At 56.2% G+C, this 25,687-nt stretch overlaps 2 protein-coding genes and 1 long non-coding RNA gene across 6 annotated transcripts in view; 1 reads left to right on the forward strand and 2 right to left on the reverse strand.

Moving 5' to 3' along the window:
* Positions 1-8,828, reverse strand: part of MYH6 (myosin heavy chain 6) — a 23,706-nt gene extending 14,878 nt beyond the window's left edge. Inside the window, exons 1-14 of the mRNA XM_064485836.1 lie at positions 8,742-8,828; positions 8,204-8,416; positions 6,857-7,000; positions 6,452-6,608; positions 6,327-6,354; positions 5,963-6,074; positions 5,617-5,709; positions 4,861-4,924; positions 4,525-4,623; positions 3,959-4,062; positions 3,735-3,873; positions 1,973-2,241; positions 1,528-1,698; positions 92-401 (exon numbers count right to left, since the gene is read on the reverse strand). Coding sequence (XP_064341906.1) covers positions 92-401; positions 1,528-1,698; positions 1,973-2,241; positions 3,735-3,873; positions 3,959-4,062; positions 4,525-4,623; positions 4,861-4,924; positions 5,617-5,709; positions 5,963-6,074; positions 6,327-6,354; positions 6,452-6,608; positions 6,857-7,000; positions 8,204-8,404 — 1,891 coding nt within the window. The 5' untranslated portion in view covers positions 8,405-8,416; positions 8,742-8,828. The remainder of the gene's footprint in view (positions 1-91; positions 402-1,527; positions 1,699-1,972; positions 2,242-3,734; positions 3,874-3,958; positions 4,063-4,524; positions 4,624-4,860; positions 4,925-5,616; positions 5,710-5,962; positions 6,075-6,326; positions 6,355-6,451; positions 6,609-6,856; positions 7,001-8,203; positions 8,417-8,741) is intronic.
* LOC105106561 (uncharacterized) overlaps positions 1-13,647 on the forward strand; it is an 18,188-nt gene extending 4,541 nt beyond the window's left edge. Inside the window, exons 4-12 of one of the 3 annotated variants that reach the window (XR_010380911.1) lie at positions 201-2,260; positions 2,609-2,693; positions 3,084-3,174; positions 3,800-3,883; positions 4,879-5,143; positions 8,252-8,359; positions 8,760-8,822; positions 12,796-12,949; positions 13,571-13,647. This is a non-coding gene — a long non-coding RNA (uncharacterized LOC105106561). Of the gene's footprint in view, positions 1-200; positions 2,261-2,608; positions 2,694-3,083; positions 3,884-4,878; positions 5,144-8,251; positions 8,360-8,759; positions 8,823-12,795; positions 12,950-13,570 lie in introns of all 3 variants that reach the window. The other 2 variants (XR_010380912.1, XR_010380910.1) reach the window with 2 other exon arrangements.
* Positions 13,528-25,687, reverse strand: part of LOC105098287 (myosin-7) — a 21,376-nt gene continuing 9,216 nt past the window's right edge. Inside the window, exons 20-40 of one of the 2 annotated variants that reach the window (XM_064485838.1) lie at positions 25,491-25,614; positions 25,076-25,212; positions 24,570-24,825; positions 23,691-23,933; positions 23,365-23,541; positions 22,432-22,577; positions 21,237-21,327; positions 20,142-20,531; positions 19,866-19,992; positions 19,573-19,691; positions 18,610-18,806; positions 17,865-18,048; positions 17,533-17,698; positions 17,283-17,407; positions 16,431-16,739; positions 15,995-16,198; positions 15,751-15,876; positions 15,382-15,657; positions 14,437-14,532; positions 14,188-14,322; positions 13,528-13,665 (exon numbers count right to left, since the gene is read on the reverse strand). In XM_064485838.1, the coding sequence (XP_064341908.1) occupies positions 13,648-13,665; positions 14,188-14,322; positions 14,437-14,532; positions 15,382-15,657; positions 15,751-15,876; positions 15,995-16,198; positions 16,431-16,739; positions 17,283-17,407; positions 17,533-17,698; positions 17,865-18,048; positions 18,610-18,806; positions 19,573-19,691; positions 19,866-19,992; positions 20,142-20,531; positions 21,237-21,327; positions 22,432-22,577; positions 23,365-23,541; positions 23,691-23,933; positions 24,570-24,825; positions 25,076-25,212; positions 25,491-25,614 (3,646 nt within the window). In that variant the 3' untranslated portion in view covers positions 13,528-13,647. Of the gene's footprint in view, positions 13,669-14,187; positions 14,323-14,436; positions 14,533-15,381; positions 15,658-15,750; positions 15,877-15,994; positions 16,199-16,430; positions 16,740-17,282; positions 17,408-17,532; positions 17,699-17,864; positions 18,049-18,609; positions 18,807-19,572; positions 19,692-19,865; positions 19,993-20,141; positions 20,532-21,236; positions 21,328-22,431; positions 22,578-23,364; positions 23,542-23,690; positions 23,934-24,569; positions 24,826-25,075; positions 25,213-25,490; positions 25,615-25,687 lie in introns of both variants that reach the window. The other variant, XM_064485837.1, reaches the window with a different exon arrangement.

Genomic DNA, 25,687 nt, shown 5'->3' on the forward strand with positions numbered 1-25,687 from the left:
GCCTTTAGAGTTGTGTGCTTTGAAGCAGCGGGACCCAGGCCCCTAGCATCTCCAGAACCACCCTGGCCCAGTGCCGGTGCTGCCCTCTTACCGGAATCAGCGGAGGCGTAGGTGGAAAAGAGTGTGGCCATAAGCTTGAGGGAGGACTTCTTGTACAAGTCCACCACCGTCTCGTTGAGCGGGTCCTTGTTCTTTTCCAGCCAGCCCAGGATGTTGTAGTCCACGGTGCCGGCATAGTGGATCAGGGAGAAGTGGGCTTCCGGCTTGCCCTTGATGTTACGCGGCTTCTGGAAGTTGGCGGACTTGCCCAGGTGGTTGTCGAACAGCTTGGCCTTGAAGGTCATGTCGGTGGCCTTGGGGAACATGCACTCCTCCTCCAGGATGGACATGATGCCCATGGGCTGAGGGTGGAGGGGAGAGCAGCACTGAGTGTACTCCCAGGTGTGCAGAGTCCCACACCCCGACAGGAGAGACCGCAGCCCAGTGTAGCTGGCAGGCCACAGAGCCCGCACTGGTTCCTGACACAGGAAGCCAATATTCCTGGAATTAACCTAAATCCAAATACATTCAGATCTGGCCCCAGTGGACCCAGAGAAGAGCCTTGTACTCCCAGTCCCCTCTAGGGTTCCTCAGGGCTCCCAGAACAGCCCCTTTTTCCTGTATGGCTCCCTGCCCCAGAGCAGAGTGAGGGAAGGGACAGATGTGTGGCAGAGGCACCAGGCTGCAGGGCAGGCCAGACCCGTGTCTATAAGGGTAATAATCCTTCAAGGGGTGGTTAGAAGGGTGTAGGTTCTGCACAATGTCCTGAAAGTGTGGCGGTTCATGACTTTTCTTGGGGCAGGAATCCTATGAGAATTTGATGAATCCAAAGACTCTGTCCTCAGAAAAGTGCATGTAGACATACACACATGCACACATGTTTTTCCACACAATTTCAGGGGAAACCTGAGGCCTCTGGAAGAGCAGAATCCTGGATAACCACTCAAAGCTTGTGGGGAAGCTCCTGTTTTCTGAATGGCTGGGGCTGGGCTGGGGGAGGGTCAGTTACCGCAGGCTCTGGCCTCCATCAGCAAAGTGCAAAGACACACTGAGAGCAAGTCAGCACTAGGGGCCTCCCGCCAGCTCTGTCCTGTCTCCTCTGAGGAACCTCCATAGACAAGAGGGGCTGAAGACGGATTTATCCTCAGCCACCAGGGAGAGAACAGCAAGCCAAAGTGTCTAGTTTCAGCCTAGGGTCTTTCCACTAATGACACTTCTCCTGGGGTGTTAGAGGGCCCAGGAGTCCTCTCCTTTACTCCATCCCTTCTTAAGACCCCGGGAGGTGACTACCACCCGGACAAAGTCCTAGGTGCTAGGGAGAGAAGGGAAGGAAGGGCTGGATCTGTCTGCCCATCACAGTGGGTAGAAGCGGGGCCTGGAGGGAGGCTTGGGATTCTGGGACTAGTCTCCTGGGTGTGGAGGGACATGGCTGCCACTTTGTCTGGGATGGCAGGGAAGGGGAACCAGGCAGAGGGGCCGAGGCAGCACCTTCTCGATGAGGTCGATGCAGGCCTGCAAGTCCATGCCGAAGTCGATGAACTCCCACTCGATGCCCTCCTTCTTGTACTCCTCCTGCTCTAGCACGAACATGTGGTGGTTGAAGAACTGCTGCAGCTTCTCATTGGTGAAGTTGATGCAGAGCTGCTCAAAGCTGTTGAACTGCGGGGCAGGGAGGGCGGGAGCGGGTCAGGTGGGCAGGTGTCTGTGTGGCCCACGGGGTCAGCCCGGGGCTGTGTCCAGCCCGGCAAGGAGTGTGGCTGGTCCCTCCCTTGTCAGGGCGGGGAGGGAGAGCCCCCTGAAGACACATGACTGTCTCCATCACTGCTCAGCCCATCGCCTTTCCCGCCTGGTCTGTAGCCAGCTCAGCCAGGGATGGCTGTTTGTGCCACCAAGTGATTTACTGTTCTCCCGCCCCTGGGGCTCCCCTGCTCACGTCAAAGATCTCGAAGCCAGCGATGTCCAGGACCCCTATGAAGTACTGGCGCGGCTGCTTGGTCTCCAGGGTGGCGTTGATCCGCGTCACCATCCAGTTGAACATCTTCTCATACACTGCCTTGGCCAGCGCCCCGATAGAGTAATACACCTGCTGGACGTTCTGCCCCTTGGTGACGTACTCATTGCCCACTTTCACTCGAGGATGGCACAGCCCCTTAAGCAGATCTGCTGAATTCAGCCCCATGAGGTAGGCAGACTTGTCGGCATCTGGCGGAGAAGGAAAGAGGTAAGCAAACACTTTCAACAGACCCTCCTTCCCTGACCAGGCCATCAGGTCCTACCACTCTTATTAAAGAGCTGCAAGGGCCTGAAGGCTACAAGGCTTGTCATGGTCACCCAGCCAGTGTGTGTATGAGTCAGGCTGGAGCCCAGGCCCCTTTATTACCCCAGGGCCTCCCATCACACAGCCCCCTCGCCTCTGTCTTTATATCTCCTGCATGTCTCTGGCCAGTGCACTGCTATAACCATGTCCTCACTGCTCCCCTACTCCCCAGGAATCCTCTTATCTCTTGAGGGCATGGAACATGACTGATGGGACAAGATCTCCTCTGATCCTTGCCTCCTTTGTCCCTAGTCCCAGGATGTGCCCCAAGACTGGGAATGCTCTACTCTGAAGCCATGTGTTGACCAACCTGACTGGGAAATCAAGGTTCCTAACGGTATGTTGGACAGCACCATCTCCAACCCCAAGCTCTGCAAATGTGGCATCCAACATATGTCCTCTATTTGGAGGGAATTTATTTGGTTTAATTTCAAGAGTTTTGTGATAATTAGTGACATGTTACTGTGAAACTGAGGCTTGGTATTTGATCTGGACAGACAGACAGAAAAGGTCCATGAAGGTTGGCCAAGAGGAACGTTCTTGGGGTTTTGTTCAGCCCTGTTGACACCTTCACAACTCCTCAAAAGATTCTCGAAACAGCCCCAGAGGGGGCTGGGAGGGGCTGTTGCTCCATTCCACTGAGGAGGAGACTGAGGCCCTGTGGTATGGGTGATATGTCAATGCCCCGAGCTGTGTTCTGACCCCTGAACTGCTGCTTCCCAAACAGAACATGGCGCGGAGTCTGCAAGAGGCTCACCTAAGGGCTTGGAATCCCTCACATACACATGGCATTAGTGATGGGGATATGCAGAACTCAGGTCTGTGCTTTCCTGGGTTTGGGGGAATCTTGGGCACAGGAGGAAAATTTCCTAATTCACTTCTGCTCCATGCAGCTGGGGTTGAGAAGCTGGCAGGAAGATGGGGCACCTCCCTGTCTGCCTAGTTCTCCCATGTCCCTGCCCCTCCTCAGCCCTCACTGACTCATCTACCCCATAAGCCTCAGGTCCTTTGGGAGCCAGCCTGTCTGGGACGGAGGGTGGTCTCAGGCAAGGGTCTAAGGGAGGATTAGGCCTGGAGTCAGAGCCAGATGGTGTCGGGGCGGTGGGGCTGGGGAACCACCCCCCGGGGGGGAGTGGCCAGCGCCCCCCGGGAGAAGGCACCGCCTTGCGACCACCTGCTTCTCCACTTCCGGTTTCCTCCCACTTTGTCTGTCGTGTTCCTAACATGGGTGCCGTGAACATAGCTCCTTAAGAATCGTTGCGAGGCACCCTTTTTGGACGCAGCGTGGGAGACCCTGCCCCCCGAGGACTGTTTCTGCGTGAAGGGCAGACACCCAGCACCTCGGGCCTTGCCGGCGCGCGCCCTCCTGCTCTCCCACCTTCGGTGCCGTCAGGCTCCGCCTGCTCCTCCCGCTGCTTCTGCTTGAACTTCATGTTTCCGTAGTGCATGATGGCGCCCGTCAGCTTGTACATGCCGGCTTTCTCCTCAGAAGTGAAGCCCAGCACGTCGAAGGCGTTCTGGGGCAGGGTGAGAGAGGCCGAGTTGGCGGCCCGGGCGGGTGTCCCAGGAGCCCCGGGGCCCTCCCACTGCCTCCTCACTCACATCTGTGGCCATGAGCTCCTCGGAGTCGTCGATGGAGGCCACGGACACCTCCCCCTGGGACACATAGGCGTAGTCGTAGGGATTGTTGGTGACCAGTAGCATGTCTGTCCAGGCGAGGGGAAGGGCAGGGCAGGGGACGGGGTGGGGGAGGGGTACGGTGGGGGGAGGGGTGGGGAGAAGGAAGGAAAGGAGCCGGAGCAGGTAGAGAGGAGAACAGTCAGCAAGGACCAAGGGGAGGATCCAGAAGAAAAGGAAAAGTGGGCAGCAGGACCCAGGGCAGGCGGGATGGTGGGAGAGTGATAGGTGGGAGGAGGTGGGGCAAATGCAGAAGAGAAGGAGAAAATCAACAAGGAGGAAGAGAAATAGGACAAGGAAGGGTGGAAAGGGAGGCAAGAGGAGACGCAGGCAGGTCCAAGGTGGGGGAGGAAGAGAAAAGCATTGAGCAGATGGAGGGAGGAGGGAGGTGAGCAGGGCAGCCGGGTGAGTGAGGAGGAAGAGGGCGCTGCCCTGCACAGGCAGGCTTGTGGAGGGCGCTGGGGGCAGCAGGGGCATCGAGCCGGGCTCACCCAGCAGCTCTGGCTTCTTGTTGGACAGGATCTGGTAGAAGATGTGGTAATTCCTCTCAGCCTTCAGCTGGAAGATCACCCGGGACTTCTCCAGGAGGTCTGAAGTGAGGAAGAGGGAAGGCAGATAAGGAAGGAGAGAGAGGCGAGCCAGCAAAAGGGTGGAGATCAGGAGAGAAAGGCTCCTTTGGCAAGTGGTTTAAAGGAAGAATTCTAAAACCGACGGAAATGTAGACAGACAGAAGATGGAGGGGAGATGATGAGATAGGGGTGCCCAGCGGGGAAAGAAGGCAGAGGTGGAGGATCTGGAGGGGTGGGCAGGGTGCCCTGGGTACTCACAGGTCTCTATGTCTGCAGAAGCCAACTTTCCTGTGGCTCCAAAGTGGATCCTGATGAATTTCCCCTGGGGGCGAATGAGACAAAGAGTGAGGGAGCTGGCCAGAAGAGACAGATGGAGATCCTGGACCTTAGTGCAACCCAGAATGCCCTGGATGGTTCTGGAAATGTAAACAACCTCTTTGAGGTCCCAGTTTAGTATAAGTAAAACAGCAGAGAGGATTCCCATCCCCCAAAACCACACTGGGATCTCCGAGCAGAAACAACGGCACAGGAATGAACACAGGTAGAGTGCGTCCTGTTTGTACCTCTGATATGATCTCATATAATCCTCCCAATAATCCACAAGGTAGATATTACTACCTCTGTCTCATAGATGAAGGAACTGGGGCTCAGAGAGGCGTGGGGACTTGCTGGGCAGGTGAAAAGCTGGGGAATTGGCTCCAACACCCATGCTCACTTCCTACTTCCAGTGTGGAAGAGCTTTGGAAACAGTCCTAAGAAAAATCTAGAATGTGACCAAAATCAGCTCTGTTAATTGGCTATGGAGCAGCTGTGGTGGTTCTGAATCTCTTTTCTTGAGTTCCCAGAACTTGGGGACCAGGCTGAATGGGGGGGATTTAAAGTGTGCATGCTAATTGATAACCCAATACTAAACGCAGGGCAATCAACCAGGTGTGGTGACTATTGGCAAAACTGCACCCTCCTTTTTGGGTCAAGGCCACGTGAGGCCAGTTGGCAGTGGTCAAGCGCACTCACGAAACGGGAGGAGTTGTCATTCCGGACGGTCTTGGCGTTGCCGAAGGCCTCCAGGGCAGGGTTGGCCTGGATGATCTGGTCCTCCAGGGTGCCCTGTGAAGGGAATGGGGCTCCATCTCCAGTTCACCTCCAGGCGGTGGTGGGAGGGGAAGGGGAAGGGGGCTGGGTGGACTGCTGGTGGGTCTGTGGCTCCAAAAGGACCTCAGAGTATGTGTCTCCTGCCAGGAAGGTCTTGAGCACTGGGCTCAGGGGTGCTGTCTGCACTGTTCCCCAGGGCAGGGCTAGGGGTCACTGGGTCAGCCTGCCTCCCAGAACCCCTCTGCTGAGGCTGTGGCCCACCCTGTACCTTGTTTGTGTTGACATTGTCCTTCTTGCCACGGTCACCTATGGCTGCAATGCTGGCAAAGTACTGGATGACACGTTTCGTGTTCACAGTCTTCCCTGCCCCGGATTCTCCACTGGAGGTGACAGGGACTCATCAGAACCCAGGTTCCCACTGTTCTCCATTCAAAGTATATACTGCATCCTCTTCCCTCAGAGTCCCAATCATCTAATTTCCTCTACCAGGGTCCAGCTCCCTGCAGAATCTGCCCATCGCCATAAGTCACTCCAGCACTCTTGAGAGGGCCCAGTTCCTTGCAGTCACAGCCTTAAACCTCCCCCCATCCCAGCACATTAGGCTCCTCTGTGGGTGGATGGTGCTCACTCACGTGATGAGGATGGACTGGTTCTCCCGATCTGGAAGAGAAAAGAGGAGAGGTGATGGGTTCAGGGCTGAGGGCCCAGGTCCATGGGTGTGGGGCTCAGGGGCCGTAGGACAGGGCTGCCAGCCCACCTGTCAGCATGTACTGGTAGGCGTTGTCAGAGATGGAGAAGATGTGGGGCGGCGCCTCACTCCTCTTCTTGCCCCGGTAGGCAGCCACCACCTCGGCGTTGTACACCGGCAGCCACTTGTAGGGGTTGACAGTGACGCAGAAGAGGCCGGAGTAGGTCTGAAGCAGGGCAGTCATGAGAAGTTGGAGCAGGGAGCCCAGGAGGGGACGGGCAGTGGTGACAGGCAGAGGAGGCCCTGGTCTCCCCTGCTGGCTCCTCTCTTCCTGCAGCTGACCAGGGTGGGGAGGGGACGGGGGGTCCTGGGCCCTTTGGGAGAGTTCTGACCCCCTTCCCTCGAGAGAGTCACCCTGGCCTACTTTGGACTCCATGCAGGATGGGCTGCCTGCCGCGTGCAGGGTGCACTCACATAGATCATCCAGGCCGCGTAGCGCTCCTTGAGGTTGAAAAGCACTGCGGGCTCATGCAGGAAGGTCAGCATGGCCATGTCCTCGATCTTGTCGAACTTGGGCGGGTTCTGCTGCAACACCTGGTCCTCCTTCACGGTCACCGTCTGGGGAGGAGGCATGGGTGACCCTACTCCCACCAGGACCCTCGCCAGCCTTGCCCACTTACCTCTGCCCAAAACACAGGCCATCATCTAGCCTTGGTCCCCCAGCTCTTTCCTCACCAGTGCCTGGGCCCTACCCTATAGCTCTCTATGATGCCAGATAGCTTACTTGCCCACAGTCTCTCGCATCCTACTAACAGTCCTAGAGTCCCCATGTCTTGCCAGTTCCCCAACCCTGTGACCATAAGCATCCCCTTTCAGTCCCTGCTTCAGGTGTTTAGGAACAAAAATACAAAGGGGCTGGCTGCTCTCTGATCTGTGCACACACACCTTACCCTGACTCCTGGGGACAGTGTTTCAGGGCATCAGTTGCTCAGGGAAAACCTCAGAAAAACATCTCTCCCATCTACCCTGCACTCCCCACCAGTCACTGTCTGCCTTGATTGCCACCAGTCAGTTTACCAGGCCCTCAGGTCATGAGATCCTGCAGGTAGCTATTCCAGCATGTTTTATAGTGGAGGAACTGCAGATCGAATAACTGAATGATTTGCCAATATGGTGGCTGCTAGTGGCAGAGCTGGGTTTTCGGGGTCCAAGCTGCGAGCAGGTTGTGGTCTCTTGTTGCACGCCTCAATGGGGCACAATAGTCAGTCAGCATGTCTGCAAGGCACGTGCTTCTGAGTCGCTGCTGGTGACCAGGGGCAGTTCTCACTGCTGGCATGAGGGACCAGGGACTGTGGACTTCTGAGTGCCAGTCACCAGCCCCGACTGAGCATTCAGCTCAAGGGCTCTTGCTCTTTGTGTTCACTGGGACTAAGAGTTTGCTCTTGGCATGGTTGGGGAGGTCTGGAGAGAGTTGGTCCATGGAAGAAACAGGCACAGAGAGGAGGGATACAAGTTCAAGAAGGGAGCTCATTTGATGCTGTGTCTGTGTCTTCTTTATCTATAAGACTGCTCTGAGGAGGTAACCAGCTAAAGCTTCCTGCTTCCAGCATCCTCTCTGGCAAGGGGTGTGCATCCCTGGGGGGTGGCACCTGTCACACCTGCTCAGATCTAACAAGGTCAGGGTTCTCACTCAGATGCTGGGCTTCTCCAGCTGGGCTCGTCCTTCACCCCCACTGGCTTTGGCTCTTCTTCAAGGCCCTTCAGCTCCTGCTGCTAGTGGCTCCACCCCTGCACCACCCCCCTCTGCTGTGCCCCACACACCTTGCCTGTCTCCGTCTCGGCAGTGACCTTGCCTCCCTCCTTGGACAGGATCTTGGCCTTGACGAACTCCTCCTTGTCATCGGGCACGAAGCACTCGGTGCGGATGTCAAAGGGCCGGGTCTGGGCCTCTAGACGCTCCTTCTCCGACTTGCGGAGGTACGGGGCTGCCGCCCCAAAATCGGCCATCTGGGTGTCCGTCATCTTGTCGCTCCTCTATAGTCAATCGAAACAGAAGGGCCCAGGCCTCGGTGGGTGGCACTGCCCTCTGTACCCCGACTCCCTGCCCCACCTCACCACCTGGGCCCTATCACTCTCAACTCCCCCACTGAGAAGCACCTGGCCTGGGTCCAGCCCTCCCTTACTCAGGTTCTGCTTCCCTTGCCCTCTGATGTGATGCTGAAGAAGAGTTTGTGAGGTGTCTGTGTGGGATAGAATTGGCTGGAGTTTGCCAAGGCGGGGTGCTGAGCTGCTCAGAGGAGAGACGGCTGGCCCTGGTCCAGGAACCTGGCTCTCAGGAGAAAACTGGGGTGGTTCTCACCTGGTTATCTCTTCACAGAGAATCCTGGAGCCGATAGACCGTGGATGGAGCCACAGAGGTAGAGCCAGGCAGAGAGAACAGGTGAGGAAAATGAACAATGAAGGCAGTCTGATGGGGAGAAGTAAGACCAAAATGGGGAGTCAGGGTGAGATGAGAGGCAGAGAGGCAGGAAAGAAAGGATGCACAGTTAGTAAAAGTGCAAGGAGCGGGATGTGGAATCCGAGTTGGAAACAGAGAGAAGCGAGGGAATTAGAACACACAGCCAAGAAGGACGGGCAGGAGGAGAGACGCACAAAGAAGAATGATAGTGACAAGTACTGACAAAGACCGAGAGGCAAAATAAAACTGGACAAAGAGAGGGAAGCCATCCAAGGAGGGAGAAGGAGCGTGGAGGACACAGAAAGCAGGAGAAGACAGACGCAGGGGAGGAAATGCAGATAGGAGAAGGAAAGACGTTACTGGCTTTCCCCTTAGAACCCCCCCACTGTCAGTGGGGACTCCCCAGTGCTGGGGAAAGCGCTAGCAGAGCCCTTGGACCTCTGACTGACCTGCACCCCATTCTCCTCAAGATGGTGGCTCTGAGGGCGGCCACAGCCCCCACCCCAAAGCCTGTCTTACCTGGCTCAGAGGAATGTCAGTGTGTCTGGGGAGCTGGCTCCTTTATATCCCACTGCCCCCACCCTCTGCCTAAATTTGGAGCCCTTCCGGAGGGACCCTCCCTCCCACCACTTCCCCCTCTCAGCTCCTCCTCCCTTGATCCCTTGGCTCCAGAGGTGACAAGAGGACAACAGAGCCTCCTGATTTGCCCATGAAAGGTCTGTCGTACTAGCCCCTCTGGCTCCAGGGCCTTTTTTTAGTCCTTGGGCACATTCCTCCCCTCCAAAGGACTGATGGGCAGATAGTGGGAAGACAGGACCTCTCATACCACCTCCCCCCCCCAGCAGGCCCTTACCTTGGTTATTTTTAACCTGAAGGGTGAATTGAGCACACTGGGTGAGGGTCACCTTCTCCTGCAGGCCAGATGCTTGTCCCCTGCCCCCCAACCATGGGCTCCCCTCCCCTCTTCCCTACCCCCTCCTTTCCTCCCTGGCCTGTCCTCACCACGGCCTGGAGTCTGAAGGTGCTGGTGACTGGGAGCTGGAGCCAGGATGCCCAGGGAGGGGCTCTGCTGCCTGGGTCCTTGGCTCAGTTTCCCTTTGTCAGGAAAAGAATTTCCATGCTGCCCCCTCTCCATGTGGTCCTGATTTCCCTCTGCTCCCCAAGTCTCCAAGCAGGGGTCCTCCTGGGAACTTGAGGCTGCACTACTTTGGGGACACATTTGGAGTCCCCAGCCCCTCCCCTGATGCTCCCGATACAGTGGCCACTGTCCAGCCTCTCAAACAGGGGAAGGGATTCCCCCAGGCCACCACAGCAGGTTTGCACTCAGACCTGCAGTCCAGCACCCTCACATAAGGACTTCACCACCACGGGTCCATGCCCATTCTTAACTATACACAGGCAGACTTTTCACTTACACACTTAAGCTTGCAGATTTTCCTACTTGCTGTTAATGCAGACTGAAACACACATTTGCACGCAGAAGCTTTTACCCTGCCACTGCCACCCTCTGCTCCCAGTGTGGTCAGGGTAGGGATGGGGAGAGGCAGGAGGCGTTAATCCCAGGGCCCGAGGCAGGAGGGGGGGTGCTGCTCCCTTCCGCCTCTCTGGGCTGCCAGAGGGTGCAGGTGCTCCTGAGGCTGGCTGGGGCCCGGGCAGGCCCAGGGATTTACACCAGCTGGGCCCCAGGCTCCGCATTCCACAGGGCTGGGGGTGGGGCTGGGGCTCTGCAGTCCCCCCGCCCCAGGCGGGACTCCGCTGCCCCCTCCCAATCCTCAAGGGGCTCATACTCACATGTCCTTCTTCATGGGTGTCCCCAAGTGCCCTGGCCCTCCAGGCCCCCTTCCCCAGCCTCTGTGATGCCACCTCTCAGAGGCAGTAGGTGTCAGGTCTTCAGCAGGCCGTGCCTGTTATGACTAAGTGGACATTGTGTTCAGGAAACAATGCCAGGCTTCCCTGCCCTGGCTTTCCCCCATACCCTCACACCCAGCTCCCCACCTCCCATCCCAACTCCTGTCACCTCTCAATATAGCTCTAGAGTGTGGAGGTGGGTAAGATGGACAGGGGTCAGCTTCTCTGGGTAGGAGAGTTTTCCACCAAATATGTGGCCCTTCCCCCAAGGTCCCCAACTACCTAGGACCCTCCATTGCCCCATTACTGGCGTCAGGAATACACATGTGTCTTCAGGGAACTTGCACCTCATATCCAGTGTCCTTGAGGGGACCTGAGTCAACCCCACATTCCCATCTCCAGCAGGTTCATATGCCAAATCATTACCCCTAGAGGATGCAAGCTACCTGTCCCCAGCTCCAGGGCACTCAAGGACTCAGTGTGCAAGCTGGGGGGTTAGCCCTAGGCCCAGTGCGTCACCACCTGCTTTTCATTGCCCTGGGGACGTGATAAGGGGCCCGAGAACACCAGGTCAGGTTGGGTCAGGCTTTGTCCTCTGGGAACCCTGTGTCCTGAGTGGGCTGACTAGACTTGGTGTAGGTGGAGTGAGGGGTGAGTGGTAGGCAGGCAGGCATTTCCCGCTGTCTCCTATGGAAGGAGGAGGAGGGAAGGGGTTAACTTGGTTCCAGGGCTCTGCCCCCCTGTCTGGTCTGGTTTGCCCTCCTCTCCCTTTCCTAGGCCCCCTCCTCTCCCCAGCTCTCACTGTCCTCCCTCAGCTGCCTCCCAGAGCAGCTCCTCATTCTGCTAGAAGTCCTGGAGGGTGAGGGTGCAGACGGAGACTGCTACCACGGGTGAGGGGACGAGGAGGCAGGGCAAGCCTCCTTGGCACCAGGTTGTCCCTCTTTTGCTTGGCTTCTTGTGTGTCTGTCTGTCACTGTGTCTGTCTCCCTTTCCTCGGCCTGGTTCCCTGTCTCAAAGTCGGACCTGGCCTCTGAGTCTCCCTGGCACTGTGTTTCTGCCCATCCTGGGGTCTGACATGCCTCCACTTCTCTAAGCCTGACCTCTCTTCACCCTCTGCCTGTCCCGTCTCTGCCTCCAGGGTCTTCATCTACCTCACTTTCCTGGTTTTGCTTGCATCTGAAGATGATCCAGGATTCTTCCCTTCACCCAGTATCACCCACCTCCGCTCTTCCAGCTTCTCCATCCAGGGCTCGCCCTCCCTGTTCCTCTCCCATCTCCTCTCAGCACCCTCTTTCTGGGACTCAGCTGCCAGGCCTCTCGCACCCCTGTCTGCTGCACAGTAGCTACCCATTCTCTCCGCATCTCTTCTGCTCTGGGAGCTTGGATTCTCTGGGCATCCCCCCGTGTCTCCCTTTTCAAGGATGTCTGTCTGTTTCCTCCACTATCTCCTGATTGCTCTCCAAGTCCATCCCAGGAAGAAGAGTGGTACTAGGCAGGGAGAAGGGAGGAGGGTATGAGAAGAAGGGTGGGATGGCCTGTGGGTCTATCCAAGGCCCCCTCACATCTCTATCTTTCCTCGCTCTTGATTTCCCTGGTCACCATCCTCTAGGTTCTTGAGCCCTCTCCCTCTCTCTCCACTGCCCCCTTCTCCGGACTTTCCTTTTTCCTTCCCTATTTCCTTTCTCCTCTCTCCCTCTCCTCTTGTTGTCTAATAGTGATATCCCTTCCTTCCCCTCCTGGATAGGCCCTTGCTGGGGCTGCTGCATTGGGAGCTCAGAGCCCAGAGTGGCGGGAGTGGCTGTGTGGTGGGTTGGGGGAGATTCAGGTCAGGGCTGAACCCAGGATTCTGGGAGTCCCTGCAGGAGGCTGGCAGTCCCCCTGCCTCCTAAGCCTCTTCCCTCTGTGGCCCACATTCCTAGGACTTCCCTAAGCAGTCCAGGTGTGGCGTGACTCCAGCGGGGCTGGGCTTGTTTGGTTGGAGGGGTGCTTGCTCCTTCCTCTACTTTCCAGCCCTCCAGTGACCCTTGCCCTCCCTGCTACCTTCCCTCCCCACGTCCTGATCACACGTGACTCTTCCTAGTCCATCCTCTACTTGTCTCCCCTCCAGGTGGCCTGCCTTAAATTGGCCAAAGAACCCCTATCTTCCAGCAAGTCTGGATGAGGAGGGTCTTGGGAACGGAAGCTACCGTGGGAAGAAATGAGGGAGAAGGAGTGCCCTGGACCAAGGGTCAGGCCTCAGGAGGAGATGAGGAGGAGAGAAGGTAGATGAGGGTACAGTTATCCTGGTGGTGCCGGGGAGGAGGTGCTGGCCTCTGGGGGTGGTTGGAGACAGTGGTGACCATGTCTGGAAGGGAAGTGCGCTACAGCTGTAAGTCCTTGTGCCCTCTCAGAGACCTGTCTCAGACCGGGACTGGGGGGGTCATTACCCCGCCTGCTCAATGGGTCACGCCTCAGAGGGCATCCCTACACCCTAAACCTCCTCATGGCCCAGCCCCAGTATTGTCAGTAGTGGGAGATAGTGTTGTCAGATCTGGGGTGTAGGTCCATAGCAGATGGGCTTATGTGTTCTAGGAGAGCCTTAAGGGTTTCCCTAAATCCCCTTTAATCCCTAGTGTCTCTGCGCCAGGGAGAGGGCTGGCAGGAGGTGGTACCTGCTAAGGGGGAGTTAAAGGAGAACATGTGTCATTGCTGCACTGGGCATGCTCAGAGTCTCACTGCCTCCCCAGGGTCTGGCATCCTCCTCTGGGGCCCCGCCTCCCTCTCTTCTGCCCCCCCCCCCCATGTCTGTGTTCCCATGTTCCTGTGGCTGGCAGGCCATGAAAAAGAGTCTAGAGGCAGGTTCTCACTTCAAGGAAAATTGCTTTATTCTGCTTCCGCCATAGGGGCTGCTCTCCAGGCTCCAGGACTGGGAGCTTTGTTGCACCCTTAGGATGGGACAGATCAAGACGACGTGGCAAATCTACTCCTCATTCAAGCCCTTCTGAAAGGAAACAAAGTCCAAACTAGCCCAGAGAGGTGTGTGTTGGGTAGGGGTTGGCACAGACAACAAAGGGGAGACAGGCACCAATGTGGGGAGGAACACTGTGTGGGCCAAGGGAGGCCCCATGGTGACGGGAGATGGGTCCTAGGGGTCAGTGTGGAGGGCACGTTCTGAAGGGTAGGGCTGTGGACTCAGCTGGAGGGAGGCTGCCTGGGTGAGGACAAGGGGTGCTCTGGGAAGTGCATCTTAGGTTCAGGGTACAAGGTTGTAGGCCTAAACTAGGTGGAAGATAAGTGGAAATAGCAGTTGGGGAAAATTGGGATGTAGTGGGTGTATATAAATTGGCATCTTCCAGGGTGGGATTCACAAAATAATTGGAAGTTAGAGCTGGAAGAACCTTAGAAATCACGGAGGACTGAGTTACCAGTTGTGGGGAATGAATGAAGGGGAGGAATCCTGGTGTGAGGGGCTCTATCTGAGGGGCACTGATTTTGGGGGGACATACTGGGGGCAACTCACCTTGGTGCCGATGTCGCGGCTTTTGGCCCGCAGCTTGTTGACCTGGGACTCGGCGATGTCCGCCCGCTCCTCCGCCTCATCCAGCTCGTGCTGCACCTTGCGGAACTTGGACAGGTTGGTGTTGGCTTGTTCCTCCTGCGGGGGTTCACGGGACAGGAGGATGAGGTGAGAGGGGCTTCTTAGCCTCCCAGCCTGGGGACCAGCTCCCTGACCCCTCCTCCAGGCCCAGGCCCCAACAGGGTCACTCACCGCCTCCTCGGCCTGGCGCTTGTAGGCCTTGACCTTCAGCTGCAGCTTGTCTACCAGGTCCTGCAGCCGCAGCAGGTTCTTCCTGTCCTCCTCCGTCTGGCGGTCGCAGGGGGAGGGGGCAGGAGTGAGTACGGCACCAGTCATAGGAGGCAGTGTGGCCCCTCCCTCACTCTTCATCTTTACCCCAAATATAACATCCTGATCTGATTCAACTTTCTCTTTCTCAACGAACACTTAAGCTCTCCTTACAATTTCTTACTAAGGAATGTATGAATATTTTTAATGGTTTGGACCAAGAGTCTAGGGAGCTGATGAGCCTCCTGAAATTGCACACAAAACTGCGTGTAAGCACTGTTCCAGGGAGCAGGCCCTGAAGGGTTCTGGCAGGAACTCTGGGACTGCAGGCCTGATAGGATTTCCTGGGCTGCTGCGAAATGATATAGACTTGATCAAAGTTAAGGAGAAGTATATATAGAGGGTCTGTGACTTTCTGGATTGGAACAGAAATAAAATCTAATTGATAATCTGATTCTAGAAGACACCATGACAGTTAAACTTTCTCTGAGTAACCAAAAAGTTCTAGATTTGTTTTAATGGCTTTGGTGTATTTTTGGTATATTTTGGTGGTGATGGCACCAGGCTTGGCAACATATTTCTGGTAACCTAGCTGGGTGAGCTCTGCTGGAGCTCTGGGTGTGTCCCCAGGTAACAGGCTGAGGGTGAAGGCTGAGGTGGAACTTGAAGACCAGGAGGCTCAGAGTCTGGCCTCTGACCCAGGAGACACTCAGGGTAGACTAGGGCCAGGCAGAGTAGAAACAGGGCTGAACTCTAGCCCCTTACGCTAGAAGAGGCTAAGAGAACACTCCGTTCCTCTGGAGTGGTTGTCACCTGGCTTCAGGCCATGACACAGAGGACCTGGCCCCAGCGCAGCCGCCGCGCACGCACCTGGTAGGTGAGCTCCTTGATGCGCCGCTCACTCTTCCTCATGCCCTTGACCGACTCAGCATTGCGCTTCTGCTCGGCCTCCAGCTCGTTCTCCAGCTCCCGCACTCGTGCCTCCAGCTTCTGCAGCTGCTTCTTGCCTCCCTTGAGGGCGATCTGCTCGGCCTCGTCCAGCCGGTGCTGCAGGTCCTTGATGGTCTGCTCCATGTTCTTCTTCATGCGCTCCAGGTGGGCGCTGGTGTCCTGCTCCTTCTTCAGCTCCTCTGCCATCATGGCGGCCTGTGCACAGGGGGCGAGGTGAGACCTGGTCTAAGTCTTCAAGCCCAAGGAGACCCTGGCTGGGAGCAGGCAGGCCAGGGCTGGGGGACTCACGTCGGTGATGGCCTTCTTGGCCTTCTCTTCGGCGTTCCTGCACTCCTGCACCGCCTCCTCCACTTCAGTCTGAAGCTGGGACAGGTCTGCATCCATCTTCTTCTTCTGGTTGATGAGGCTGGTATTCTGAGGGTCGAGGTGGGCAGAGCAGGAAAAGCACTGAGCATCCACGAACATCTCCTGAACCTTACCTGTGAAGTCCTGCCCATGCTTCCCTCCCAGACCACCCAGAGGAGCTGCTCACCTGGGAGTGCAGCAGCTGTACCCGCTCGCTGGTCTCGATCAGCTCCTGCTCAGCCAGCTTCCGGGACCGCTCTGTCTGCTCCACCACCGCCCGCAGCTCCTCCAGCTCAGCCTGCAGCAGGTTGTTGCGCCTCTCCACGATGGCAATGTTCTCCTTCAGGTCGTCATTGGCACGGATTGAGTCATCCAGCTGAATCTGGGTGTCCTGAGGGTCAGGAGAGTGAGAGACGGAGATGGCCTCTGGCCCATCAGAAGGCTATTAGCTGAACTGGATGCCGTGGCGAGCCCATATGGTGGCTCAGGAGGGGCCCATGGTGGGTGTCTGTAATGGCCCAGGGGCAGGAGGATCTGGTGCTGTGATGGGACACCCCCACCTAACACGGCCACTACCTTTCTCTGGGTGAGGTGACTTCCTGCTTCTAACAGTCTCCATGTACCTTCAGCAAGCTCTGGAGGCTCTTGACTTGTTTCTGGGCCTCGGTGGCCATGCGGTTGGCGTGGCTGAGCTGGATCTCCATCTCGTTGAGGTCACCCTCCATCTTCTTCTTCACCCGCAGGGCCTCATTGCGGCTGCGCGTCTCCGCGTCCAGGGAGGTCTGCAGCGAGTCCACCACCCGCAGGTGGTTGCGCTTGGCCTGCTCCATCTCCTCGTCCTTCTCCGCCAGCTTCCGCTCGATCTCTGCCTTGATCTGGTTGAACTCCAGCTGGGCCCGGAGGATCTTGCCCTCCTCATGCTCCAGGGAGGCCTGGAGGAGGGTAGGGAGAGAGGGTCTGAGGTAGTCAGGGCACAGGACGGGGGCAGGGGTCTGTTCATGAATTGTGAACATAAAGTGAGTTCAAGCAGTATAAGTGGTTCAGCAAAGAAGCAGAAGGAGGAAGAAAAAAAGAGAATTTAAAAGGAAAAAAAAAGGCCTAGGAGAAGGTGATTCAGGCTCTCCCAGAGGAGAGCGAGCTATGAAGACAAAGAGGAAAATGAAGAAAAAAGTGTTGCCGAGGAAACAGAAGCAATTGGGCACAGAATGTGAAAATCAAAGGAGGCAGAGGTGGAAAGAGGGGCAGCGAAACAGGAAATCTTGTCTAGGATGTGATAGTTAGAATGTTTGTGTGAAGGGAAGTGAGTGACCTGGTTATTCGTTCATTCTGTAATATTTGTTGAGTGCCTACTATGGGCCAGGCACTATCTAGGCTCTGAGAATGGACCAGTGAACACGACAGACAAAGAGAGAAGAGAACAGGGACCACAGCCCAGAGCTAAGCTATCTCCCCCACCTCTGCCCCCGTGTACGCACCTCAGCCTCCTCCAGGGCCGACTGCAGCTCCAGCTTCTCAGCCTCCAGCTGCTTGCGGACCTTCTCCAGCTCATGGATGGTCTTTCCACTGGAGCCCAGCTGCTCCGTCAGGTCAGAGATCTCCTCTGTGGGAGGGGCGGGTTGCTCAGTTGGGGGCTGCCATGGTCCAAAGTAGGGGCCCACCTCTAGGAACCCCTGGGAGGTATCACATGCAAACCCTGCCCCGCCCCTCCTGGCCTCCGGGCCGCACCCTGCAGGTTCTTGTTCTCCCGCTTGAAGGTCTCCAGGTGCTCCAGGGACTCCTCGTAGGCATTCTTGAGCTTGAAGAGCTCCGTGCTGAGGGAGCGCGCCTCCTTCTGTGAGGACTCCAGCTCCGACTGAGACTCCTCATACTTCTGTTTCCACTCGGCCAGGATCTGAGTGGCACAGGACACGGCTCACGGCACAGCCCCAGCCGCACCTCCAGGGACGACCCAGGCCCCTCTCCTGGGCTCAGCCTCCTCCCAGCCCCTGAGGAAGAGGTTCCTGACCCCAGACCCCCTGCTATGCCCCCTGGCCGCGGCCCCCAAAGCCTGGGCTCACCTTGTCGAAGTTCCTCTGTTTCTTGTCCAGGGCCGCGGCGGCTGCATTGGAGCGCTCCACATCCACCATCAGGTCCTCGATCTCGTTCTGCAGCCGGTGCTTGGTCTTCTCCAGGGAGGAGCACTTGGCATTGACGGCTTCCACGGCCTCCTCAGCGTCCTGGAGCCGCTGGGCCAGCTTCTTCCTGCCCGGGGTGGTAGTTGGGGACGGTGATAGGAGAGGGTGGGGAGGATGGAGGGTGTAGATTTGGACAAGGGGAGACAACGTGAGTCTTGTAGAAAACAATCCTTGAAAACTCAGAAACATTGTCAGAGAAACTGAGGACAGGCCCCAGGGAGCTGAGAACTAGGCGGGCAGGGGGTCTTGGTAGCAGAGTGTGAAGACCCACAGCTCCCCAGGCACAGGCCTTCCAGGTGGCATCCCTCGGACCTTGGGCCAGCCTCTCGGCTGCAGACCTGGAGGACACATGGCCTCTGAGCCCTCCGCTACCACAGCACCCTGCCCCAGGTGGGCTCACTCTGCCCTCAGACAAACCTTTTGTTCGTCTTATATTCAGATGAGAAACATAACGCGAGCAAAAAGCTTCCCTGAGAGGAGAAGGAGGTGGGGCCAGGGCAGGGTCCTACTGTGTTGTCAACACTCAGCTAAGCACCCCATCCCCTGTGCCGAATCTACTGAAGAGTGGCCTGAGCTGTGTCCTGCCCGCCCAGGGGCCCCAGCCACAGGCAGACCTCCCGGGACTCACTTGGCCTCCTCCAGCTCCTCGGTCCTCTGGATGGCGTCTGTCTCGTACTTGGTCCTCCACTGGGCCACCTCCGAGTTGGCCTTGGAAAGGACGCGCTGCAGCTCGGCCTTGGCCTCTGTCTCCTCCTCGTACTGCTCCCGCAGCAGGTCACAGTCGTGCCTGGCCGACTGCAGCGCGTGGGCCAGGGCGTTCTTTGCCTGGGAGAGGCGGCACCAGGAGGCAGGCTCAGCTTTCCCCGTAGCACGACTCCAGGCCTTGCCTGTCTCCGCACCCTAATTTCAGCATCCTCCCACAGCCTCACCTATCTCTAATAGCCCAGTGGATCCGGAATGGTAACTGAGTACTGTTAACAAAGAAAGTCCATACAGCCCTGCACTGTTCACAAAACGCTCCATGCCTATCCCCCCCGTGCTCCTCCCTGCAGCGTGCGTTAGCATCCTCACCCCATTTTACAGGCAGGAGACAGAGGCTCAGAGAGCTTAGGTGATTTCCCCAAGATCACCAAGGCTCTAAGAGGCAGGCTAGGGTTTGAGCCCTGGTCTTTTTTGTGAGTCATATTCTTTTCCCTTTGTCATGAGCCCAGCCAAGTGCTAGGAATAGGATCCAGTTGAGTTTCTTTCTCCAGATTTCAGATTGTTCTGCTAATCCCAGGACCACTTGTGCAGTTCCTACATCCCGTACCGATGCCCAGCCAAGGCCATCGTACCTCCCTAGTTTATTGCCTCACCTCACTACCCCCTGACCCAGGTACCCTTAGTCCGTGCCCTTCAGAGACGGCACCAGAAAGGCAGAGGGCCTCAGTGTGGGGAATACATTTAGGAAGCATATGGTAGGGTCTGGGCGATTATTTCTTCTGGAAAATGGAAAAATGCTATGTAGCAAGCCTCATTCTTGGGAAAGGAAGTGATGTGGATGCAAGGCCAGCCCGTGTGCTGGGCCAAGGGGCCTGAGTCTAGGCCTCACCTTAACCTCCTCCTCCAGCTGCCTCTTGAGGTCCTCCAGCTGCTGGGTGTAGGTGAGCTTGCCTCGGGTCAGCTGGGAGATCAGCGCCTCCTTCTCATCCAGCTGCCGGGACAGCTCACCTGGAGAGGCGGAGAGGCACCGAGGCACACTCAGCTCTCGAAGGTCAGTCACTCCTCTCTACCCCCAACTCCTCCCCTAACCCTCAGGCCCTGTGTCTGAAGAGAGGTATGTGTGTGTGTGTGTACCCGAGCCTGGGTGGCTCAGGAGGTCAGGGAGACGGGGGTGGGGCTCACCGTTCTCTGTCTGCAGCTTGGCCCGCTGGCTGGTGAGGTCGTTGACAGAACGCTGGGTCTCCTCGGCCTTGCTCCGGTGCTCATTCATCTGGTCCTCCAGGGTCCGGCACATCTTCTCCAGGTTAGCCTGAGAGAGGAAGGCGAGTCATACGATGGATGTAGGGGCTAAAAGGGTGTGGGTGGTGCAATTCAAGGAGAAGGGAAGAGAGGAGACAGGGACAGAAAGTGGAGGTGGCTGGAGGGGACTGGAGGAGGGGGGAGGAGAGCACAGCCCACCTTGGCCTTGATGATCTGCTCCATGTTGGAGGTGACGTCATCCAGCTCCAGCTTGAACTCGCTCTTCTCCTTCTCCAGCTTCTGCTTCACACGCTGCAGGTTGTCGATCTGCTCGCCCAGCTCGGCCACGCTGTCTGCGTGCTTCTTGCGCAGGGCGGCCGCCGTGGCCTCGTGCTGCAGCGTGGCCTCCTCCAGGTCCCGCTTCATCTTCTGGAACTCGGCCTCGCGTTTCTTGTTCATCTCGATCTGCACAGATGTGGCCCCGCCGGCCTCCTCCAGACGCTCGCTGATCTCCTCCAGCTCCCGGGTCAGGTCTGAGCGCAGCTTCTCCACCTTGGCCCGGGCAGTGCGCTCGGCCTCCAGCTCCTCCTCCAGCTCCTCAATGCGTGCCTGGGCCGGACACAGGGGGCTCAGACCCACCACCCCATCCCCTCCGTTGGAGCCCTCTCCCCAGAGCTCTAGAAGACTCCTGGCCTGTCTAGAATAGCAGTCAGCTTAGTTCCAGCAGTGGACAGGTAGAAACCAAAGGATTTGGGGAAGATGGTCTGGACAGCCAAGTGAGCCTGCCTTCGGGTCAGAAGATTGTACATTCTGTTTATTGGAAGGAAAGTGGTTGATGCTTGCTCTTGCAGAAGGACAGATAGACCTGTGTTCTAGAGACACTTTAGGCAGTTTTGTGGCAAAAATCATGGAAGTTAGAATCAGAGAGCCAGGTTCATCTGATCAGACAACGAAAGGCAAATGTGCTCTAGAGGTAAAACCTGAAGTCACAAACCATCAGGGCTGAAGGGGCCTCAAGAGCCACAGGGAACAGGGGAGGACATGGAGACCCAGAGATCGGCAGTGGACTCCCCACGGTCACCAGCTAAACCAGAGCTGACACACGAAGCCAGATTTCTGCCCCCAGACCCATGAGCTTCTCCTGATCTTTCCCTGTGTCATCCTTGCATCCCCAGCCCTGCTGGTGGTGCTCCGTGGGGGAACTGTGGTAGCGCAGCATGTCCCCTCACAGATGCAGGGCCAGCACCTGCAATGCTGGGAGAGGACAGCCTGGGGGAGGGCCAAAGAGGCTGAGGACCAGCCCAGAGAGCTTACCTGAAGCTCTTTGAGCTTCTTCTGCAGCTGGCTGGCCAGGGCCTGCTCATCCTCAATCCTCGCATTGAGGGCATTCAGCTCAAAGTCCTTCCTGCAGAGAAGGAGGGAGGGTCAAGCAAGGGAGGTCAGTTGGGCCCCTGGAGGGCCCACCAGTGGTTGGAGATGGTAATGACACAAATGAGGAGCAGATTTCATGAGAAAAACAGCTTCCAGGGCTTTTGTTGTGTCCCTGAAAGTGTAACATCTTTACACTTTCAGGGATTGAAGCTCAACAGGAAATGTACTGGGACAAGCACTGTAGGTAGAGTGACGGGACCTGGGCTCCGAGATGGTCTCCTCTTCGGTGTATAAAATGCGTGCGTGGGACTAGATGGTCTCAGAGGCCCCTGTTAGCTCTGATGGTCTTTAATCCTGTCACTGGTACTTTGGGCAATTTGGTAACCTTTCTGAGCCTTTGTTTCCTCCTTAGTAAGTGGGGTTGAAGTACCATTCTTAAAAGGTAGTTTGAGGGTCAATGGGATCATATATTTGTTCATTCATCCAACGAGTGTTGTGCCTGGGAAAGTGCAAAGACTTCCTGGTGAGGATGCAGATCGTGACGAGTCTCGGGGCTTTAGGGTTAGAGTCCTTGCTTATCTGAACACTGAACCCACAGACTCACTGTTTACCAAGTGTGGGGAGTGGATCTATACATTTTGGAAGGTCTTGCAATAAGAGTTGGAACCACAGGATCATTGAACAATCAAATGGCCCAGACCCTGCGCTGCTCAAACATGGTGGCTGAGTCGTTTCTCTGTGGTCCTCGGGACTCTCTGTGAAGGACCTGAAAGGACTTTCCTGAGAGGCTTTTGTGTAGAGCCTTCCTCTGTGTGAAGCAAGTGGTCTCCAAAGAGACTTGTGTATAAGGGGGTAAGCTGTTATTTTCCATCCCTTTTGAGTGCCCAGCAGGAAGAAAAGGCTCGAGAGATCCGGGTTAGACTTTTGCCAGGGAGGCCTGCGGGGCCCTGATGTGCGTGTCTGGGGGAGGAAAGCCCTCTTCCTGGAGGCTTTGCCCGCAGTTTTGCACCCACTCATTGAGGCTGCATGAGGCTGTTTCCTCTGAGGACGGATGTCTTGGGTCAGCTATTACCGCCATGGGCGCAACAGGCTGCTGGGCGGGGGAGGAGGAAGGGCAGTGGGGCGGGGAACACGCTACTTTTTCAGCCTCTCGTCCAGCTGCTGCTTGTCATTCTCCAGGTCCATGATGCTCTCCTGGGTCAGCTTCAGGTCTCCCTCCAGCTTCCTCTTGGCTCGCTCCAGGTCCATGCGTACCTTCTTCTCCTGCTCCAGGGATCCCTCCAGCTGGTGGAGAGAATGACCAGCAATGTCCCATTAGGCCGAGCATCCTGATTTGGTGATTTGGGATCTCAATCCCTCTGGAGTTGGGATATCCTAAGAGGTCTTGGGGAATCATCCCCAGAGTTGACCAAATGTTAAGAGCACCTAGCTTGTAAGGATGCTCAGTAAGTATCTGATAAATGAGTGAATGAATGTCTGTGGGACAAAACCCCAAAGCTACATTCATTCATTCTGCATCCTACAAGTACCTACTCGGGTCCAGGCCCCATGCTAGGTACTACAGACACAAAATTGAATAAATCCAAATTCCCACCTAAAGACAGCTGAGAGTGTCATAGCTGAGACAGATCCTTCGATAATGATAACACAGTGTGATAAAGAGTGATTCAGTAGAGATGTGCTCAAAGGACTATCTGTGGGAAACAATGGTCACTGAGGACCAGATCCTGGCTAAAGCATTAGAAGTTCAAAGATTCTCCTTGAGGAGCCTCACAAAATTCCCAAGGAAATGTAACATCTTCTTATAAGATAACCCTAAATCCTATAGTTGATGGTAGAGATATATAGGCTTCAACCTAAAGTAAGGAAGCCCATCTCTACCGTTGAATATATAAACAAGATGAGATACATAACTCATACTTGATCAGCCTTCACCTTTTCTATTCCCCAGCTCCTTTCTAGAAAGGGTCAGAAGAGGGAGCACTCTCCAACTCCACCCTTCCCGACACACACACACACACACACACACCAATGGATACAGTCTATCCAGGCCCTGTGACAATCTACTCACATCATCCACATGCTGCTCCAGCTTGACCTTGGCCTTGGTCAGGGTGTTGACCTTGTCCTCCTCGGCCTGAAGGTCATCCAGGGCCTGCTGGTGGGCCTCTTGCAGAGCTTTCTTCTCCTTGGTCAGCTTGGCGATGATCTCGTCCAGCCCAGCCATCTCCTCAGTCAGGTTCTTCACCTGTCAACCCAGAACCCCATCCCTTTTAGGTTCCAAAGTCACCAGCCTGGAGACAGCTATGGAGACCTCCAATGCCAAGGACCAGGACCACATACAGGTCTGGGAACCCTGAGGAGACTTGGGCTGGAGCCAGAGGGAGCTGCCCTCACCTTGTTCTCTGTTGCGTGCTTCTCCTTCTCCACCTTGGCCAGTGTCAGCTCCAGGTCATCAATGTCCCTTTTGAGCTCAGAGCACTCATCTTCCAGCTTGCGCTTCTTGGCAGTGAGCTCGGCGTTCATCTCTTCCTCATCCTCCAGCCTCTCCGTCATCTCCTTCACCTTGGCCTCCAGCTGGATCTTGTTTTTGATCAGCTGGTCACAGCGCTCCTCTGCGTCAGCCAGGTTGTCTTGTTCCTGAGGGCAAGGTACAGAGGGGAGGCTGTTCGGTGGGTGGGCTGCTCACCCTGGCAGGTGGAAGGAGGGGTGAGCTCTGCCCTTACGATAGGAAGGGAGCTCCAGGATCTCCCCATCTGAGAAGAACCTCAGAAGGATGTGGAGAGGAAGAGTTTTAGGGCAATGTGATGGGAGCAATGGGGGATGAGAGCAGAGAGGGAAGGAACAAGAAGTCCCTTTATCTAGCCCCCTTCCTCTGGTCTCCTCCATCGAAGGGAGGGAACTGCATTTGTCGATGCCAGCACTTTGCATCTTTACATATTTACAACATAGTGAGATAGGCAGCTTTATTCCCTATCTAGAGATGAGGATGTTGAGTCTCAAAGATAATGCATTGTTTACCCCAAGGTCACAAAATTATTAAGCTGTGGATCCAGGTTGAACCCCTGTGGAAAGCCCATGTTTTTAAGTGAGTGCTTTCCCCTTTTCGTTTCCTTCTCTTGAGAGACCTCTTTTGAGGTATTTGGAAGTGTTGATTCTAGAATCCTCTACCTATAAGGGCACAAGATGGTGAGCCCCTGGGTGGGGAGGTGCAGGGTGTGTGGGAGATGTAAGCAGAGGAGGGCAGAAGAACCAGCAGCAGCCCAAGAGCCTCACCGCCTGCACTTGGAGCTGCAGGTCATTCTTCTCCTGCAGCAGGGACACCATCTTCTCCTCCAGCTCCTTGCGGCGAGCCTCAGACTTCTCCAGCGCCTCTTTGAGGCGTGCAAACTCCTCCTTCATGGTGGCCATCTCCTTCTCAGTCTCTGCACTCTTCAGCAGTGGCTTGATCTTAAAGAATAGCTTCATCCATGGCCAGTTCTTGACACTCATGAAGGCTCGAATGTTCCACTGGATTATCAGCAGGGAGTCTCTGTGGAGGCCCAGTGAGAAGAGCGGTGAGAGAGTCCCCTCCCTCCGTCCCGTCCTGAGGCCCAGGCTCCTAGGTAGTGGCACTTTCCTTCACCCATCCCACACTGCGACAGCGAAGCTCACCCTGCGTCTGTATGTATGTTATGCTGCCCTTTGTCGTTTGGAGATGTGGTGAGTTTTTTCTACTTATGCTGCCTCCCGAATCAACCCGGGCCTCAGATATCTGGGAACCTCCTTTTGAGATGTCTCACCTGCGCTCCAGCAGCTTCTTGAACTCCATTCTGGAGAGCACACCCCGGGACTGAGCCTGAATGCGGGTGATGATGCGGCTCAGCCTCTCATCTCGCATCTCTTCCAGCAGCCCCAGCAGCCCCGCCTTGAAGAACACCTGCAGAGAAGGTGTGGGTGGACATGACTGGGGTGAGCAGGAGGGGGACGAGGAGGGGGTTATCTTAGGGAGGGTAACAAGGCAGGAAAAAAACTAGAGGAAGGAAGTCAGTGACAGCTGGAGCTGGGTTGGGGGAGCTGTGCTGTATGGTCCACGGAGAGGGCTAGCATGTGGTTTCGTACTGTTCCCGAGATGACTGGTAAAAGGAAAGGAGCCGTGAGGTGACGAATCAAAAGACAAGAAAGCTTGTAATCAGCTTGTCTCCCATCTTTCCTCACCTTGGTGTGGCCGAACTTGTACTGGTTGTGGTCAATGTCCAGGGAGCTTAGCAGCTTCTCCGCCCCTTTCCTGCTGTCAATGAACTGGCCCTCGGGGATGGCTGCTGGGTTCAGGATGCGATATCTGGGGAGGGAGGTGCCCGGAGTCACCCATGTTTTGTGCTGATATGCTCTGCCCACAGAATCCAAGGCCACCC

This window comes from Camelus dromedarius, chromosome 5 (assembly GCF_036321535.1).
Source record: "Camelus dromedarius isolate mCamDro1 chromosome 5, mCamDro1.pat, whole genome shotgun sequence".
Lineage (NCBI taxonomy): Eukaryota > Metazoa > Chordata > Mammalia > Artiodactyla > Camelidae > Camelus > Camelus dromedarius.